The sequence below is a fragment of the Aethalodelphis obliquidens genome, unplaced genomic scaffold, assembly GCF_003676395.1.
Source record: "Aethalodelphis obliquidens isolate GAN/ISIS:26980383/991018 unplaced genomic scaffold, ASM367639v1 scaffold19, whole genome shotgun sequence".
In the NCBI taxonomy this organism is placed as follows: Eukaryota; Metazoa; Chordata; class Mammalia; order Artiodactyla; family Delphinidae; genus Aethalodelphis; species Aethalodelphis obliquidens.
This window is the reverse complement of record NW_020837963.1, coordinates 14140204-14161060: the sequence shown is the minus strand read 5'-3', so window position 1 is coordinate 14161060 and position 20857 is coordinate 14140204. Positions and strand designations below refer to the sequence as shown.

Below are 20857 nucleotides of genomic sequence, written 5' to 3'. Positions count from 1 at the left end.
CAACCTACACTTCACCACAAAAAAACAAACCAAAAATGCCACAAACAAGGGATTTCCCTGGTGGCACAGTGGTTAAGAATCCACCTGCCAAGGCAGGGGACAGGGGTTCAATCCCTGGTTCGGGAAGATCCCACATGCCACAGAGCAACTAAGCCCATGCGCCACCACTACTGAGCCTGCGCCCTAGAGCCCATGCGCCACAACTACTGAGCCCACGCACCGCAACTACTGAAGCCCGCACACTCTAGGGCCCGTGCTCCGCAACGAGAGGAAGCCACCGCAACGAAGAACCAACGTAGCCCAAAAAAGAAAAGAAAAAAAAAAAAAATGCCACAAACAAACTCAAAGGTATTCTATTTAAATGGATGGGTTTTCCGTTAGAAGGTTAAATTCACTGCAGTGGAGAATATTACTGAATATACCAGACCAACACCTTAAGTAAGCAGGCATGCCTGAAAAGTGGGTATCAACTGGGTGTGTTTAACTGTAAAAGACAATAATTATAAACAACAACAGGAAATTTTTAAATCCCACAACGGTCGCTAATAAGTGACTCAGGAACGCTGGTGACGTAGCCTGACTTGAACACTTAATCCAAAGGGTCTATACTATCACTCGCTAGAGCTCAGACTTCCAACGTAAATTCCAATCACCCAACAATTAAGAACTCCTTTACTTACCCCACATCTAAGGTGCCATGACCCAACTAGTACACAGCTTCTGTCTAAAACAGTCATCTTCAAAAACACTGATTTTTAAATAAGATTCATATTTCAACACTGCTTTATGCAAACAATCCTCTCTCACATGTGAGTGTGTACACAAATAGACACACACATCCCCCCATTTAACTGAGCTCCCGCCCCTAAAATCCACGGGCACGGTATAGAGCACTCATGTCTACAGACTCATCACCGAAATACCAAAATGTAAATGATACTCTACTTGTCCACTTGTATCTGCAGCCTGCTGGAAATGAGTGGCCAGCGACGTCTCATCCTGGAAAACTTCATTACACTCCAAACATTTCAGACTATGCCTACAGAGCTTGGATGGGTCTTCATCCAGAGGCATAGCTGGAATGATGGGTGTGCTGGAAGGGGCTGATATGACTGTCCCGGTTATGCCAGACTGAATTTTTGTTACAGTGTGTGTGCCGGCTCCCGAGGAGCTCGGGAGGGCGGAAGATGAAGCAGGAGTATTGCTTGATGGAGAAACAATCATCTGATCTGCTGGGACTGGCTTCAAGATCAAGTGTGAACACTGCATCACCACTCCCTTCTCCTTGTGCCCGCGGGCATGGGACAGGAGACTGCACTTGTTGTAAAAAACGAGGTTCTTGGTGCAGTGGTTGCACGTTACTTCGATGCGCACGCTGCGCCTGTCGTAGTGTTGGGTCAGGCTCTTCTCAAGGGCGAAAGAGTCCCCACACTCCAAGCACTTGTAGCCGCGGGTCGGTAACGTGATGCCCGCGTTCGCAGGAGGACTAAGGTTGGGGATGTAAACTGGGACTGGGTTGACGCTGCTCAGCACCTTGTTGAAAGCTTCCACCACAGAACTCTGCAGGGAGGACACCACCTGGACCCGCGACACCTTCTTGGGTGGCTGTGAGGCCGCGGCACTGATTATTGCCTGCTTTATTTGCTGCTGAGGTTTGGTGAGCACCTGGCGGAGCTCGGAGGTGGCCTGGGCGCCCTGAGGCAGAAGGTTAAGGTTGGCAAGGTGCACAGTCTTTGGCACGAGTTTGGCATTGGCCAAGCTGGAGGCCGGCACCACGACGGTCTGCTGCTGGATGGCGTTGGCAGCTTTAATGATGGCACTGCTGGCGCTCTGCACGGAAGCAGCAGATATGACCGTGGCTTTGACCGTCGTGTTGTTGGCGAGCTTCAAATTAATGACTTGAGACCCGGCCGTCTTCACGGCCGACACCGGGAGGAAGGCAGTCGCCACAGGCTTGATGGTGACCTGTTTGGGGGTCAGCTCGGCGGGGGCCACCGCGTTGGTAACGACCGCCGATTGCAGAGGCGCCCTGGGCGGGGAGGAAAGGACGGCGGCCGAGGTCGGAGACGACAGCAGCGACGTCACGGACGCCACCATGGACCCCGTCTGCTCAGAAGGCTTTTTTCCAGCATCGAGATCGACTTCAGGCAACACCCTCGTCACCGTTCTCTTGATTTCCCCAGAAGACGTCTTGATGGTTTTTATGCGGACTTTGGGAATTGCTGGTGTTGACCCTGCAGGAGAGGATGGCGATCCCTTGCTACTGTTCTCACTGGAAATGCTCCTGGGACTATCCGGCTGCTTAAGGGATGCTTTTTTCGTCCCATCGATGAGACTCTGGGATTCCGGAGACTTTTCAATGGCTCTAGGGCTATCGTTTACTTCTTTTGGTAACGGAGAGGCCTCCCGGGAGTTGGTCACTGGTTCTTTAGAGGAGTCCGAAGCGGCCTTTTTAGCACTAAGAGCCGCAATTGCAGCGATGCAGGAAGAGAGCTTGGAGGATGGCTTGGTCCTCGAGGGCACCACACCGCCAAGGGAGGCGTCATTCTTCTCCGAGCTCAGCTTGCCCTCGGGGACCCTGTTTTCAAGCACCTTTTCAGAGTTTTCCTTCAGTTTATCCTCCATTTTTCTGACTTTGAAAGGTTCATAAACACTCAGGTTTATAGAATTTGTTTCCGTTTCTCTCTTGACAACTTTGTTTTTCTCTAGGTTGCCTGGCGTAGAGATGCCAGTTTTGCTTAAGCCTTCTCCCCCGAGTGCCTTCAGTTTGTCATAGTCCTGCTGGGGAACTGACCCTGTCAACACATTCGATCTGAAACCGGAGCGCATGTCCTCTTTGTCCGGGGGGTCGTCCACCTCTATCTTCTCATCGTCGTCAAACTCTTCAGCACTGGAGATGGGGCTGAACTGGCTGAAAGCGGAGTCTTTTAAAGTCACCTCTGAGGTAGGCACGTCTCCTTTCAAGGACTTCGATCCATCTTTACTGTAAGTGTCCAGAGAGGACGCCGAGAGAAACCCGTTGTGCAGGCCGTTGCCGGTGGGATTGTGGCCGTCCTTCTCTGCGCCCTCAGAGGAGTCGATGTTCCGCACATTCTTCACAATAACACTGACGCCGACGTCGGAGGAGGACGGCGTGTGGGAGTCGTCGTCCACGTGGGCGTTCTGCTTGATGTGGCCTTCCTGGTCGTCGTGTCCAGACTCAATAGCTGCTTTGGGATCGACCATATCTGGGATGTCAAATGCTGCCAGGAGGTCATCAAAGTCTGGGGTCTTCATATCCCCCATGGTCATGAATTTGATCAGATGTTCTGTTAAACGAACAGAAAATAATTCCATCAGCAATGAACATGCAGATAAACACCCCTATGGGACTTACACGAACAGTGATGATTATCATGAAAGAGCGAGTTGCCAACTGCACTTACTATAATGTCAGGACATTGAGCCAAAGTGAACAAGCATCTGGAAAACAGGTATAAAGCCCTGACGATTACAGCTTTGAAGTAATTCCTCCAAAAGGCCGTGCAGCACTGCCAGCGTGGAGCCTCTCTAACAAGCTGATCAAAACTATTATAGCACGAAGAGCAGGTTCTGGTGTTAATGACTAGAAAATGTTATTTATCATTGGATTCACCTCACCATTTTCACAAAAAACTACTTCCAAACATATCTTGATCTTGACAGCATTTAATTCTACTGGCAAAACTATTGCTAACACAGTCACCGTCAGATTTGGGGTATCACATGAAAAGCAATAGATTACAGGCAAAACCCCAATTACAGATTTCAATTCATCCACAGAAGTGAGCATCCCAACCCAGCACAGGCCGTCTACTGCTGATAAAGTTTCAAAAATCCCCCAGGAGCTCATTCCATCACGTTTTACTTCATCTTAATTCCCTCCATTATGTTAGGGAAAAAAAACACTCTCCAGGCAGAAAAGTGCAGTGTCCCTTCCATCTCCCTCCCCAGTCCAGTGGTTTCGCTAGTTAAGGGAATGCACAGCTGTTTCCTAATCAATACTCAGCCAACACAGTCTCGCAAATGGCTGTGGCAGCTGAGAAAGGCCTTCCACGAAATTACTCCCAGCACGTTGACAACATGGACCCAAGTACGTGACAGAGCCCGGGGGAGGAAGGCCCTCTCTTTGGCAGCCAGGCTAGATCAGGGTGGACAACAGTCTATGAAGAAGTGCTTTCATTGGGGCTTCCTTGGTGGCGCAGTGGTTGAGAGTCCGCCTGCCGATGCAGGGGACACGGATTCGTGCCCCGGTCCGGGAAGATCCCACATGCCGCGGAGCGGCTGGGCCCGTGAGCCATGGCCGCTGAGCCTGCGCGTCCGGAGCCTGTGCTCCGCAACGGGAGAGGCTGCAACAGTGAGAGGCCCGCGTACCGCAAAAAAAAAAAAAAGAAGAAGAAGTGCTTGCATTAATGTGCACGAAGCCCTGGATGGTAGAAGGATGGAGAGTTTTAGGAAAATGGACAGTCACAGCCGATACTAAAGATGAAGGATATATACATACACAGACTGCTTGGGGTCTTTACAAGGGGCCCTTCCACTGTAGGGGAGCTCTTCCTCCTCCCTGAACCCCCAGAGCACTCCATCTTATGATTCGATTATGCTCTGTATGTATTAAAGTGTGTGTGTACTTGTCTCTTCTTACCCACTGGCCTGGTCAGCTGCCTGAAGACAGGCAATGTCCCACTTGCCTTTGCACCATAAATGCCAAATAACCAACAGGACACAAGTCAGGGACCACAACACAGGACTTACAATAAGAACAGGCCTTGACCCTGCTCTGCAGACAACTCACTGCCTCTGAGACCCTCAGGAAGTAAGGGGATCTCTCTGGGCCTGTTCCTTCCTTCTGCCATGGAGGCCAGCAGCCAGGAAGAGAAGGAAAGGGAAGAGGATGAATGAAAAACTGGAAAGGGAAGGAGAGGGAGAGAAAGAAAGCAAAGGAGAAGAAGGGAAGAAGAGAGGGGAATCAAGAAACAATCAATGTCGGAAGAAACAAGGATCACAGCTGATCTTAGGCAACTTTCAATGGAAGAATCGGCCTAAGTGATTTGTAGACACCTAGACTCTTTCCTTGTCAATATTTACTACATCATTCCTCCTTTAAGTCTGCTTTAAATCACTGAGAAGTTGTCTTTCATATTTTACGAAAGTATTTAATGATTTTTTTCTTGTACTATCTGTAAAAAATCATGCATTCCTAATAAAAATAACTATAAGAGGATCACAGTAGGATTTCTACTCAGGCAACAATAAACATACCCGTGAAAATTCACATTAACCATAAATCCATCATCAGCTGCTAAGACACCCTCAGCATATTCACCCACTCTGGGACACACCCAAATACTTCAAAGAATTTCGTTGGGAAAAACTACTGTTGAAGATGAAACAAACACTTATGGTTCAATAGGAGCTGAAGAATAAATCACTTTCCAGGGCTTCCCTGGTGGCACAGTGGTTAAGAATCCGCCTGCCAATGCAGGGGACACGGGTTCAAGCCCTGGTCCAGGAAGATCCCACATGCCACGGAGCAACTAAGCCCGTGTGCCACAACTACTGAGCCTGCGCTCTAGAGCCTGCTAGCCACAACTACTGAAGCCCGTGAGCCTAGAGCCCGTGCTCCGCAACAAGAGAAGCCACCACGATGAGAAGCCCGCGCACCACAATGAAGAGTAGCCTCCACTCACAACTAGAGAAAGCCTGAGTGCAACAACGAAGACCCAAAGCAGCCAAAAATAAATAAATTTTTTTGAAGTGCATTAATAAAGAGAGAAAGCAACAGAAAATATCATAAATAAAAGAATAAATCACTTTCCATGCACTTATGTCTCAGAAGTCACATGTACTTTTCTCTAGATGGTTTGCTTGGCCTAGAGAGAACACTCTGGGCCACTTTTCTCCCAGATGGGTGCCTGCAGGACCAGACAGGGAATAATGCACCCCCGGCATCAAAGTACAACACTTCTAAGCATATGATGACATGAAAACAACTATATGAAGTCAAATCTAGCGAGAAAGTTTGATATTATGATTTTCTTTTTTAAATGAAGCTGAACTGTAAAATGTGGGCAATGAAAAATCCATCTGTCAGACAATATACCCACTTAAGAGTCCACCCACTTAGGAATAATCCCTGAATGTCACTGTGTTATTTATTTATTTAATTTATTTATTTTTGACTGCGCTGGGTCTTCATTTCTGAGCGTGGGCTTTCTCTAGTTACGGCGAGCGGGGGCTACTCTTCGTTGCAGTGTGTGGGCTTCTCATTGCAGTGGCTTCTCTTGTTGCGGAGCACGGGCTCTAGGCGCGCGGGCTTCAGTAGTTGTGGCTCGCGGGCTTAGTTGCTCCATGGCAAGTGAGATCTTCCCAGACCGGGGATCAAACCTGTGTCCCCTGCACTGGCAGGCGGATTCTTAACCACTGCGCCACCAGGGAAGTCCCTCACCAGCTTTATTTTTAAGCATCATACTGCCTTTATAAATTGAATACTCACAATAAAACCACCATGAGCGAAGCGTCCCTATGATCTATCTTTACCAGTCATGATGATCCAAGTTTGTAGATCACTTTTTAGAGAATTCAAAACATAGACTCATGAACCACCCCCAAAACCCCACTGGAGTCGAATGGGCCTGAAAGGTGGTTTTTTAATGCCACCACTTATCCAAAGCTGGGATCCAGCCTCTGGATGTCCCCAGTGGTGGCTGGGCTCTGCCTAAATCCCTCAACCCTTTCTTTACAGCTACATGGGATTTATGTCATTTGCCCTCTCCTTATGATTTTGGTGAGCAAAAGACGTCATCCAGTTTCACACCATTCATCCTAGAGGGCAGTCGGTTCAGGAACAAAAAGAACATAACAGAAAATTCAAATACTCAGTGGGTGGGAGGCCCAGAACACACAACCACAAGAAATGATAAAAGGGTCACCACGTGAAACACAACTTGCTAAGCGACTGGCAGTTCACACTGGCAGTGCAGCTGGCAGGCATTCTGATGAATACTTGGAAGATTAATACATGATTCGTACCATCTCCCTCCTGTTTACACACAACAGGGACCTGCCTGCTTTATGGACACACAGGTGCTCACATATGGCGGCGACAGCAGCAGCATTAAATCTTATCGTCAATGGTAGGATGTCGCCCACCACACTGCCGTTATCTTTTCCTATCTGCATAAATAAAGCAGAGTGAAGGCTTAGAAAACCCCAGAGAGGAACTTCCACATCTGCAAGCCCCCCAAGGAGTCCAGAAGACATTCCTGATGCAGGAACAACTTTTTCTGTGGACATCTAGGCATACCTGCCCCCACCCCCCCCTCCTCCTAACGCCTAAGATGTATACACTTTCTCTTTAGGGAAGAAGATAAACCCAGATGAACTCTTTGGGGTGAAGTACTGGGACACTGTGGAGAGGTAAGAGTGAATTAGCAGCAGTTTAAAAACATGTGAGTCAGCTCTCCTAGTTCACCTGAAAGAATAAGGTGAAAATGCACAGCGGGCATAACAGGCCAAGTGCAGCGGCTGCTGAAAGCACATCGCATTGTCTGAAACCCAAGACCATAGTGGCGGTGAGTTCACCTCTCCCGGGCTGTATAATCAATGTAATAAACACCGCTGTCTGTAACTTCACACTTCTTTTTTGGTTTATAGAAATGTTTGTCATGCCCACAATCACACCGTCCTATTACTACCCTCACCCTTCCCACATTCTGGAAGGCAAGAGTGAATTTACCACTTGGGGGGAAAATGCTGAACTCCTGCTTCACTTCTCCGCTCTATCAAGTACAGAGAGAAACGTTTATGTTTGAAAGTCTTCTTTACTTTTGCTCACCCCAATTCCTAAGTACTGTTTTAAAAATAGATTCTTCTGCTTAAAAACATTACAAAGATAAATCTCGGTCTTCTCGTTTAAAAGATAAGATAAAAAGATCTCATTTTAGCTTCCCTTTCCCTCAACAGCTTGACTTTCAAACAGAATTAGTTTTAGTTATTGCAACAATGTCTTTCATCTCATTTAAACCCTGTAAAATACAGCTTCCTTCAAAGGCACTAACAGTCTTTTAATTTAAACTAAACCCCCTATAAATAACGTATAATTCACTAACAGCATTTGTGCTTGATGTATAAAAGTCCTTTCACCTTGAAAATGTCTGGGGGGGGGGGGGGGGAATGCTAGGCCTGTTTATAAAAAAAGAAAATCAAAGAACTCAAGTCTGTCACATGGTCACTCTATTCCCTCCTATGACACAGACAAAACACTTCCTTTCCTACCAAAGTCTCTTAAAATTATAGTAAGCTATTTCATCTTTGTTGGTAAAAGTCAAAAGTTATCAAATCAAAAGAAAAACTTACGAAAAACCCATTCACCCCTTAATCATACTTCTTACACTTTGCAATAAGAATCTGTTCTTCATGAAGGCACTTGTCAATTTCCAACTAGAGGATGATGGCACAGAAGCTCCCAGTCATAAAGTAACCACTGAACCCAACTGCAAATAATCCCCAGATACACGCCTGCAAAATGAATACGCAAAGGTCAATGTGACCGGTGACAACACATCGGCTTCCCCATGTAAATGGAGAAACTAACATTTTCTTTAATGAAAATCAATAAACGCTAAGTCATAATAATCCTAAAGAAAAACAAATCCAAGTCTACAGATCGCCTCAACAGCATTACACAAACTTTTCAAAGAACAACTATGATAATCCAAGGTCTGTTATCCTTCTGGGGGACTGTATTTGTCACTGTTTTCTGGCACTTATCTGGCCACTGAAGCCCTTTTCGAAGAAGTAATTCAACAGATTAATGAATCTAACTCACATTTCTAACCTTCATTTCTTCAACTATGCAATGTTCTTATGTGTGTTGATATTATGCAATGCTTCACATTTAGTTTGCTGCTCACAGAAAATGACTTAGCACCCTCAGGTTTCATGTCTTCAAAGAAATAAGCAGGGGGTTGGTTTCTCCTGGCCTCTACCTCCCAATCCCTGCCTTTCCCCTCATACTAGTACACACACACCCTTGGGCTCTTCCTTCTTCACCAATCCCTTTTCACCTTTAGCATTTTCAACGCCCTCCATCATGACATCTCTTCAACCACAAAAGAGAAAAAGACATCACATCTCTTTTTCCCCAACTGACCATTTCCTTCTCCCTCACTTCAATCTGAATTGCTTATCAGGGAAAAATATTTTCTCACTGCAATTCCATCCCCAACAGCAGGTTCAGTTACACAAATCTGCTTCATGCTTCTTTGCTCGCTCTTCTAAACCAGCTGGGAAATGATGTCAGTTTTGTGGAGTTTAAAACAAAAAACAGAAACAAAACAAAACACCTGATGGGCTATGTCTCTGCCTCAGGGCTGCTCTCTAGGGAAGGGTGGGGGATGGACAACGAGACTGGGCCCCAAAAACTGGCAGACACTTAGGTCTCAAAAAAATAATAACTAAAAAAAATACACAAACACACACACACACGAATGGCTACACGCGTATAGCTTTGAGGGAAAAAATAAGCAATAATAAATGGAGCTATGGAATCTCTTAAATACATGCTAGTTGAAGGCCCCATACAAGTGCCAAAACGCCAGAGAGAAGTGTTTATTTTATCTCCATCCTCCACATTCATCAGGCCCTGGGTGGATCTGGACGGTAAGCCAGGGCACCATGTAGGTCTGAGGCTCCTCTCCAGCCACTGGGAAGAAGTGTGACCCAGGACCACAGAGCGCCCAGCCCCTCTCAGCTTCCAGCACTGGCGGGCGTCCCCCCCACTCCCTGCACACCACCTGCTGAGGCCAGAAGAACTTCACTTTCTAAACAGCCCCCACCAGGTTAGCTGCCCACGTGTAAAAAGACAGTTTACACATAAGGTGAAAAGGAAAGAATATACGTTTTAATTCTGTATGAGTTAATAAGAAATTAGTAAAGGCAGCTGCTATCGTCCAGAATAGATATCTTCTTGTTTCACTGAATCCTGATGGTATCAATATTGACATACAGATACTCTGGCCAAGGCCGTGTTTTCTTCTTCAGTTAATACCTAATATTCCTGACTTGAAAAACCACCGATGTGAAAGTTCAAACTGCTTCTGGAAACATAAACACAGAGGCACTGCATCAGGGCACAACCTTGGGAAAGACAAGAATATATCCAGCCCCTGCCCCTCCCTGCGGGTTATCCTTCACTTTTCCCTCAAGGCTACACCGACGAGCGCCTCCCCTTCCCTCCTCCACCCACCCTTCCTCCCACAGGAACAGAAGCAAATGGTCCCTACAAACCTCAGCCTCTTCCAGAAGCTTGACTCGCAGTTCTTGGCCTACTCCTCGCATCACTCCCCCCAACTCCAAGCACTCACAGGTCAAACGAAAGCTCTGCAGTAAAAAGCTCCTTTGCGTTTTCCACATGGTTCTGCAGCTGTCAAGGGTACCTCCAGAGAGGACTGCAGCAAATCCCCGCTCCTCGTGCCCCAGGCCGTCCTCTGTGTCACTCTGCCCCACCACCCTCTCTTTTCCTTCTCCTTAACTCCCACCCTGCCAGGGGACAGAGGCTGTTTTCCAACCTTCCCCTGGTACCTACTCCACACCTCCTTCTTTCCACAGTCAGCTGCGAAGACAACAGGCAGGACCCCTCCCCACGGTCCGCCTGCCCCTTCAGACCCTGCCTGGTCCGCACAGCTGGCCTTTCCCAGCTGGTCCTCACTGGGAGGTTGCTGCCCCGCTCCGGGGCTTTTGGCCACTCCTATTACCTCTACCTACTGGCTAAAGAGACGTCCCCCAGCCTCAACCTGGAGACCCTACCCTTGTGCTCTGTCCATGGGCACGCTGCCCTCACAGTCAAGTTCTCAGTCGTCGGGGAGATCCTACACCGCCCAGCTCCTTCCCCACCCCTTTGCTACCCACTCGCCTGAAACCACCGTTAAGATCCAGGCTGTAGGGGGAAACGTGGAGGTGACAGAACTGTTCTGTACCACAACTGTGGGGCTGGATACACACGTCTATGTCTTTGTCAAGACCCAGAGAGTTTTACTGTGTGTAAACAAAAAATAAAAGCAATCAGGAATGAGGAGAGGCCCAAAATAAGAGACCAAGTGTACCAAAGAGCTAACTATATCACAAGCAAATGACGTAACACCCATGCTGAAGAGACCGTACGGAGGAAAAGAACCCACCCAAGTAACTTTGGAAAACAAAACCTTGACTGTATACTGTAAGGTTACAGAGAAAGGGAACTGTACACAAATAGTGTCCTCCACTTAGTTGAAAACTGCTGAAATTTGACTAAAGTCTATGGTCTAGTTAGCATTATACCAATGATAATTTTTTAGTTTTGATTAATATGTTATAATTATACAAGGTGGCTAGGGAAAATTGGGTAAAGGGCACCTGGAAATTCTTTGTATTATTTTTGCAATTTTTCTAGAAGCTAAAATTATTCCAAAATAAAAGTTAAATGAAAATGCATGCGTTCATTTAATAGTGTATAGTTACTAAATGAAATAAAGCGCGTGCCTCACAGCTAGAAAACACTCCAAAAACGGTCCATTCCCATTCTTTGTTGCCTTGTGCTGGTCCTTGTTGCCTGTGTCCTTTCTTACTGCCACTGCCTTTCAGCAGAATTTCATTTTCCAGCCATCTTGTCCTCTCGTGGACCCTGCAAGCACTGCTAGAAGCCCCTCGGGTTTCCCCTGACTCCCTCCCTGGCTCTTCCCCTCCTGGGTCCCGTCAGACTCTGTCACCTACCTTTGTCCAAAGGCAGCCTCGGCCACCCCTGTGGTCACAACAATCCCATATATTCACAGAGCTCACACATTTCTACCTACAGCCCTAATTCTGCCTTCAGAGCCACCTTTCCAATTGCCAACTTTATATGCCGCTTGACTCTCCCAAGAGGAGGTCAAACTTACACTAAAGCCCTCCTTCATCTTCCCTCCCAACCTGTCCCCCGTCCAAGTCCTATCCACGTTGTCCATGACACTCACCTCCACTAGGAAAACAGTAAAAGCCCTTCACGTGCTGCACTTCACACACTGCGAAACACAGACCCCAGTTTTGAAGGACCTTACTAGGCTTTTCACAAACGCAGCACTGAAATACATAGAGTAAATGCTGAATTTTTCTACGCTGAACAGATTTCTTTCTGCAGGACAGCCTCTATTACGCAACAAATATTGTAAGTCTCCAAAAAGAGGGATGCTATAGTTCCCAAATTTTGATCTAACCATAGGTCGTTTTTTCTGATCTGTGAACACAAATGCCAGAATGATTTCCCAGATGGCTGCACCAATTCTGTTGCTGCCACCATGCATTAGAGTTACTTTAAGCCCACCCTGCCCCCAACTTTATAAATATTTATGACACACAATGATGACTTCTTATACAACTTCTACGTTACTAGAAAGTTTAAACTTTTCCTAATACGGTTTGCTTACTAGCTGTAAAAGAAATATTTGTTCTGTGACTGATGAATGAATGCATGGAGGGAGATGATGAATTTCCTATTTACTTCTCTCTGCAGCTCCATGAAATCACTTACCGACCTACGTTCTTGTCACTTAATAAGAGCATACAAAAACCCATCCATACAGTTGCCTAAAATAAACTAGTTTCTATGGACAAACCCTGCTGAAGAGAATGAGCTTTAATGTCCCAGCGACAACACACAGACAGCGGGTGTGAGGCCCAATGTCCCTCCCAGCACTAACATTCCCTGTGTTCTCTCTGGCTTCTTTGTGTTGGAAAGTTTTCCACCTAAAAATGGAGATAACAGCATACACCCAACCCCAGGGCTGTGCTATTTAGATATCTAGAGGGAACTTTGTCATGATCAAATACACTACACAAAAAGCACAGAGAGCATAACATTCAAACACGGAGGGCAGGTGGTCAGACATTTTCAAGGCATGTTCCTACTCTTTTCATCCCACAACCAGACCAGAGACCTGCAACCACAGCCAGGAGACCCGTGTGGCTGACAGGTTCCTCGTCAGCGTCTGGATCTGAGCAAGAAAAGAAAGGAGCTAAGTGGGCAGCACTCTCAGCAGGGGGGCTGGTAACGAGGGGCTAGGGGTCAAAGGTCAGGGGCTCACCCTGTCCAGCACAGAACCCACAGGCTGAGGCGTGAGCCTCAGTCGGGATCAGAATTAGAGGCTGAGGTGCAAATGACCCAGCAGGTCAGAACCAGGGGGGTGGACAAAGAGATGCTCAGACCAGAGGCGTGGGGCACCGCCCTCACTTGAGCTCCGCAGCGCCCAAAGGACAGCAGAACTATGGACTAGCAACTCCATGGTGGGCAAAGCTTCCCACGAGCAGCGGGAGCAAGCTCGGCAGCCACAGCTGAAAGGATTCTGGCTGCTCGGTGCCCTGCAGAAGACGTACTGTCCTCCAGATGCAGGGAAGGCCGGGGGTGAGACCTGCCTTCTCCAAATCCTCAGGACCCGCACGAGTAAGTTTTCCCCACAGGAGATACAAGAATTTTATCAAGCTCTAAGTTTTGAGTCTCAGTTAGTAAAATAAAATAAAATAAAAAACTGATTAATAGGGCTTCCCTGGTGGCACAGTGGTTGAAAGTCCGCCTGCCGATGCAGGGGACACGGGTTCGTGCCCCGGTCACGGAGGATCCCACATGCCGCGGAGCGGCTAGGCCCGTGAGCCACGGCCGCTGAGCCTGTGCTCCACAGCGGGAGAGGCCGCAACAGTGAGAGGCCCGCTTACGGCAAAAAAAAAAAAAAAAAAAAAAAAAAAACAACTGATTAATAATTAATGTGATGTGGGGAACAGAAAAGAAAATGTGTATCTCTGTTTTGAGACAAGGAGTAAAGAAGAATATTCACTTCAGCTTACAGTCCCCCCTCACACTCAATAGCAAGACACATGCTCAGAAGGTTCTCAGGCAGGGTTTCCCAGGAAAGACAAATACAGAGAAGAAATTACATCCGGAAGATGTGAATTTTATATCATTCCAGTTGCCTACACTTTAATTAATCTCCTTCATTTAACTATACTGCTACCCTTGGCATTCTCTACCATCTAAGCTGCACCTTAAATTGGGGAATGATAAATGCAAACCTCTAACTCCCAGGTCCGTTTTATTTCAGCTGCTTATTTTGCCTTGATAAAACCAAATGCACAAAATTTAATTTTAATAGGTTTTTAACTATCTCCCTAAGGTTCATGAATCTGTAAAATTCTTGTAAAAACTGTATTAAAAGACAAATCACAGACCAAAAATATCACCCACCCAAATGCAATCTAAATTTGTAGCCAGATTCCTATGTAGTGTTGATACTAGAACACAAAACACGTTTTTAAAATATATAAAAGCAGCTTGATTGCCCATCCAAGGAATAATTTTGTATTGATCTAGGCTAAAATTCTGACAGCTATAAAAACCAGATCTGGGGACTTCCTTGGTGGTGCAGTGATTAAGAATCTGCCTGCCAATGCAGGCGGCATGGGTTCGAGCCCTGGTCCAGGAAGATCCCACATGCAGCAGAGCAACTAAGCCCATGGCCACAAATACTAAGCCTGCGCTCTAGAGCCCGTGAGCCACAACTACTGAGCCCGTGTGCCACAACTACTGAAGCCCGCGCACCTAGAGCCTGTGCTCCACGACAAAAGAAGCCACCACAACGAGAAGCCCACGCACCGCAACGAAGAGTAGTCCCTGCTCGCCACAACTAGAGAAAGCCTGCACGCAGCAACGAAGACCCAACGCAGCCAAAAATTTTTAAATTGATTAATTAATTTACAAAAAACAGATCTGGGCAACCATATGAAAAGATTTGACAGGAAAATGAAGAAATAAGTCATGTGAGGTGAACCCAGCACTGGGGCAGATGCCTGGCAAAGACCAAAAGTGAGGACAGCCAGCACCGAGACCTGGGTTTCTAACACTGCTCTCCACTAGAAAAAGAGACCAGCGCTCCTTGAAGAAATGGCCAATTCCAGCACTGGTCAGGAAATGCACAAAATGAGCCTGGAGCATTCTGTAGTGCCAGAAATTAAGGAAGTGCTCCAAAACAAGACAAAAAGAAAGGAAACAAACTGCATTGAGAGGAGCATGTCAGAGGGACAGAGGTGAACTGAAAGAGTTCCCAACGGCTGAAGCTGTTACAACACAAGCAACAAATAAAGCAATACTGGGTTGTAACCTGAAATATAAAATAAACATCCATGAGTCCGTACTGATACAAATGATTGAATAAATGGGGAAAGGCAAACAAATCTGTGCAGAACTCCAAATAATTTAGGTAGATGCCCTACCCTTACGGAGGCGAAGAATAATCCCACTCCTTAAGTGACTCTCCTCCAAAGACGACGGTACGGAAAGGGGAGAGAAAAGAGTAACTCCATAGTGGAAAGGCCTCACCAACACTATCTGAGCCAGGTGACGAAGGGCAACATCAACAGTGATAAGTCATATGGATAGTACGTCCCCTTGATGTGACAGAACAGCACGTTATCCCAGAAACACATCACACCCCAGCCTAACCACAGGGAAAACAGACAAATCCCAACTGAGGGACATTCTACAAAATTACCTGACCAGTCCTGCTCCAAACTATCAAGGTCACAAAAAACAAGGGAAGTCTGAGGAACCGTCACAGCAAGAGGAGTCTAAGGCGACATGGTGACTAAATGCAATGTGATCTCCTGGATGGGATCCTGGGACAGAAAAAGGACACTGGGTAAAAACTGAGGAAATCTAAATAAAGCATGGACTTTAGTTTTTGTTTAAAAAGTAAGACAGAGATAATGAATAGTTAAGAGAGTGGGGGAGTATTAAAATACAAAGAAGGGAGCTGGGATGAGCAGAAGTTGGGTACTTCTATCCTTTTACTCCCAAAGAACGTTGGCAAATGGCATTATAAACAAGAAGTAATTCCTAAAATGTTTAAATAGCAGCTCTGCATATGTGGAGATTAATTTTCCATTTTATCCTCTTACCAATAAGCTGCCTCAAGGTCAGCCACTGAGTAATCAAAACAGCTTAGCAACTTTTAAACCTAAGTTTATTAGAAATAGAATTTCTAAAAGTTTGCATTCTCCATGCTTTCTTGCACACAAAATGATGGAGACCGACCGTTTGCTACTACAGGCAGCCCCAGCCTGTGGCCAGAGACGATAAACGATTTATTGGTTTCTCTTTATGCCCAAGGTGGGCAGCTGGACTACTGAATCACTGACAGTTAGCCGTATAAAACAACAGCCTATGTGGGGACTTCCCTGGAGGTCCAGTGGTCAGGACTTCCACTGCAGGGGACACAGGTTCAATCCCTGGTTGGGGAACTAAGACCCCGCATGCCACGTGGCGCAGGCAAAAAAACAAACAGCCTGAAAAATAAGTCCCTCCTAGCAATTTGGTTATACAGGTCGCGTGGAAAGAAATGAATCATTTACCCCTCTTGTCATCCTTCAGGTGTCTTCTAACAAGGCCAGCCTTTCCTTTTTTACAATAACAGCATAACTGGGTTTTGCCATTTCAGAAGTTAACAGCTAAAACGGGAACTACTGTTTCCCTTTAAATAAATTATAAGCAGTATAAGTTCCCAACCAAATATTAAAATCCACACATATCACGAAGCCAATGTAATTAACAGCCCACATACAGGAAAGCAAAGCAAGGTACGCATTTCATTTTTTAAAACTGTGATAAAATTTACCATCTCAAATATATACATTTACTTTTTATATGAAATTTTTCTCTCTCACCAAGTCCTGTATCTTTTCCTTGGCAATGTTACATCCATGCTGAACATAATCCCTGTCACTCCTCTCACTGTGGACCATCCCATCTTGCACCTAGAAAAACACAACACCCCGTTCTCTATGCTCTCATTCAGAATTGCCAGATTAATCTTTCTAAAACTACACTTTAATCCTATCTATCACTCCCTTCTATTAAAAATCCTTGAACCAGGGCTTCCCTGGTGGCGCAGTGGTTGAGAGTCCGCCTGCCAATGCAGGGTACACGGGTTCGTGCCCCGGTCTGGGAGGATCCCACGTGCCGCGGAGCGGCTGGGCCCGTGAGCCATGGCCGCTGAGCCTGCGCGTCCGGAGCCTGTGCTCCACGACGGGAGAGGCCACAACAGTGAGAGGCCCGCGTACCGCAATAAAAAAAAAAAAAAAAAAATCCTTGAATCACCTTCCAAATTAAGTCCAAATTCCTTGGCCTGACACCAAAGACCTTATTCAATCAGAGACCAACCACTGTTCTCCTTGGGTGGGGGGGTGGGGGACACACACACACACACACACACCCCTTTCCTCCTAGGGCCATGCTATTTCTTAACCTGGAATCTCTCTCTCTCTCTCTCTCTCTCTCTCTCTCTCTCTCACACACACACACACACACACACAGACACACACACACACACCCCTCCATTAGCCAAGGATGAAGAACCCATTCCTCAGGTTTTTCTGAAGAAAGAGCCTTAATTTCCTCAACTTTCAAATGAGAACTAATAACAACTTCCATAAGACTGCTGTATTTAAGAAAACAATATGTATGAAAAGAACCAAACACATAGGCATTAAAATGCTATTTTCTTCCTCTTTGTCTCTTTGTTAGAATAAAACAAACTAGGGGGAAAGAAAGGAAAAATGAAGAAATGTTCTTGAGACAAGAAAATGAAGTAGTTTTGAGGTGATGATGGTCTGACTGGAGAAAAAGGAGGAGGAACATTCTTGGGTACTTACAGAACGATGCCCTGGCTCTTTATCACATCTCATTTCATTTCGAAACGCTGGTCCCTTTCCTAGTGTAGATGTGCCTCCAAGGCCTGCTCTCGGGATCACCCACTGGTGGGTCACCTGGAGTTCATACATTGAAAAGAATACCGTTTCCTCTTGAAGGGCAGCAAAAGGAAACCATAAACAAGACCAAAAGACAACCCTCAGAATGGGAGAAAATATTTGCAAATGAAGTAACCGACAAAGGATTAATCACCAAAATTTACAAGCAGCTCATGCAGCTCAATAACAAAAAAACAAACAACCCAATCCAAAAATGGGCAGAAGACCTAAATAGACATTTCTCCAAAGAAGATATACAGACTGCCAACAAACACATGAAAGAATGCTCAACATCATTAAGCATTAGAGAAATGCAAATCAAAACTACAATGAAATATCATCTCACACCAGTCAGAATGGCCATCATCAAAAAATCTAGAAACAATAAATGCTGGAGAGGGTGTGGAGAAAAGGGAACACTCTTGCACTGCTGGTGGGAATGTGAATTGGTTCAGCCACTATGGAAAACAGTATGGAGGTTCCTTAAAAAGCTACAAATAGAACTACCATATGACCCAGCAATCCCACTACTGGGCATATACCCTGAGAAAACCGAAATTCAAAAAGAGTCATGTACCAAAATGTTCATTGCAGCTCTATTTACAATAGCCCGGAGATGGAAACAACCTAAGTGCCCATCATCGGATGAATGGATAAAGAAGATGTGGCACGTATATACAATGGAATATTACTCAGCCATAAAAAGAAACGAAACTGAGCTATTTGTAATGAGGTGGATAGACCTAGAGTCTGTCATACAGAGTGAAGTAAGTCAGAATGAAAAAGACAAATACCGTATGCTAACACATATATATGGAATTTAAGAAAAAAAAAATGTCATGAAGAACCTAGGGGTAAGGCAGGAATAAAGACGCAGACCTCCTAGAGAACGGACTTGAGGTTATGGGGAGGGGGAAGGGTGTGCTGTGACAGGGCGAGAGAGAGTCATGGACATATACACACTAACAAACGTAGTAAGGTAGATAGCTAGTTGGAAGCAGCCGCATGGCACAGGGATATTGGCTCAGTGCTTCGTGACAGCCTGGAGGGGTGGGATAGGGAGGGTGGGAGGGAGGGAGATGCAAGAGGGAAGAGATATGGGAACATATGTATATGTATAACTGATTCACTTTGTTACAGAGCAGAAACTAACACACCATTGTAAAGCAATTATACCCCAATAAAGATGTTAAAAAAAGAAAAAAAAGAAAAAAAAAACAAAACTACAAATAGAACTGCCATATGACCCAGCAATCCCACTACTGGGCATATACCCTGAGAAAACCATAATTCAAAAAGAGTCATGTACCAAAATGTTCATTGCAGCTCTATTTACAATAGCCCGGAGATGGAAACAACCTAAGTGTCCATGATCGGATGAATGGATAAAGAAGATGTGGCACATATATACAATGGAATATTACTCAGCCATAAAAAGAAACGAAACTGAGCTATTTGTAATGAGGTGGATGGACCTAGAGTCTGTCATACAGAGTGAAGTAAGTCAGAAAGAGAAAGACAAATACCGTATGCTAACACATATATATGGAATTTAAGAAAAAAAAATGTCATGAAGAACCTAGGGGTAAGACAGGAATAAAGACACAGACCTACTAGAGAATGGACTTGAGGATATGGGGAGGGGGAAGGGTAAGCTGTGACAAAGCGAGAGAGAGGCATGGACATATATACACTACCAAATGTAAGGTAGATAGCTAGTGGGAAGCGGCCGCATAGCACAGGGAGATCAGCTCGGTGCTTTGTGACCACCTAGAGCGGTGGGATAGGGAGGGTAGGGGGGAGGGAGATGCTAGAGGGAAGAGATATGGGAACATATGTGTATGTATGGCTGATTCGTTTTGTTATGGAGCAGAAACTAACACACCATTGTAAAGCAATTATACTCCAATAAAGATGTAAAAAAAAAAAAAAGGGCAGCAAAATTTCAACTCACAAAGCAACTCACTACGTCTCTGACTGCCCTATAACTCTCTCTCTTAATTCCGAAGCTCTGTCCTCCCAGTCGAGGATAACCAAGGACGAGCTGCGGTCTCACCTGCTCCCTGCCTAACCCTGGGCCAACCCACACCTCTGGACCATGTTCACACGCTGACTGACAGGTCACCAGAGCCCAGCTCAGACCAGGCCCCCCCCCAGAGGGCTGAGCGCCAGCCTGAGCAGCCATAACACGCCATGGGCGGATGAACGCCATGCTGGGAGTCCAGCATCATGCCCCCAGCCAGGAGCCCCCATCCTAGAGAAGCAGTGTCCAAGTCCTAAACCAACACCAACAAGTCACTACACCAACAAAAGCTAGAGAAAAACAGGAATGCAGACCGGGCTTGGAGAAAAGTCAAAGCAATCGTGGGCTAAGTGCCCCCCATATTGTAGCAGCATCTACCTCGTAGCCACCTAATTCTCTGGAAAGATGAGCTCCCTTTCTTCAGGGAAAGAGGAAGGCAGGCAGTCTTGGAGGTGGGAAAGGAGAGGACCACAGCCTGGCAGGCTGTGAACGCAGTGCGTGAGGTACAGAACCTGCAGAGGAATCCTGGAGTCCAGAAGAGATGGGGGCAAGGCTCCCTGGCAGCTGCCCCAAGGAGAGGTTAGTATCCACTGTCAATCCCAAAGGCCATGAGAACTTGTGACCCTGTATTCATCACCATTTATAACAGGTGATGTTGTCTGTCTGTGTGTCTGTCTTCTCTACCTCACTGGCTCAGTCAAGAGCTCAAAAGTCCATTTTCTAAAACTGCCCAAGGGCAGGTGTTGACTGACTAGTGAGTGCACGAGAGTGAGAGCTGTTAAGTGACTGAAAGTAATACCCACTTTCCAAACTCAGAGCCTCAACCTAGAAGGTACCTGGGGGCCTGGATTCAGAGGCTGACCTGCCAGCTCCAAGTCGCCTACCCCATACAACCACTATTCAGACACTTGAAAACTCCAGAAGCCAAGAGAACTTGAAGGCCACTCGTCTGGGCTTGGCAATTCCCAGCTCTGAAAGATCAGAGGCTCCGGTCAAGCAAGGGCATTAAAC

General features: G+C 46.1%; 1 protein-coding gene across 25 annotated transcripts in view; it reads right to left on the bottom strand.

Annotated features, from left to right (window-relative positions):
* The window catches only part of ZNF532 (zinc finger protein 532), a 108989-nt gene that overhangs the window by 56237 nt on the left and 31895 nt on the right, over positions 1-20857 (bottom strand). For 15 of the 25 annotated variants that reach the window (XR_003435274.1, XM_027118633.1, XM_027118640.1 and 12 more), the window contains 3 exons: positions 10309-11055; positions 10070-10118; positions 946-3308 (listed from right to left, as the gene is read on the bottom strand). Coding sequence is in view for 24 of the 25 variants with exons in the window: in XM_027118633.1 (XP_026974434.1) it covers positions 946-3308; positions 10070-10118; positions 10309-10434 (2538 nt within the window). In the remaining variant the exon portion in view is untranslated. Of the gene's footprint in view, positions 1-945; positions 3309-7050; positions 7195-8857; positions 8966-10069; positions 10119-10308; positions 11056-12008; positions 12115-20857 lie in introns of those variants that run through there. The other 10 variants (XM_027118644.1, XM_027118643.1, XM_027118647.1 and 7 more) reach the window with 6 other exon arrangements.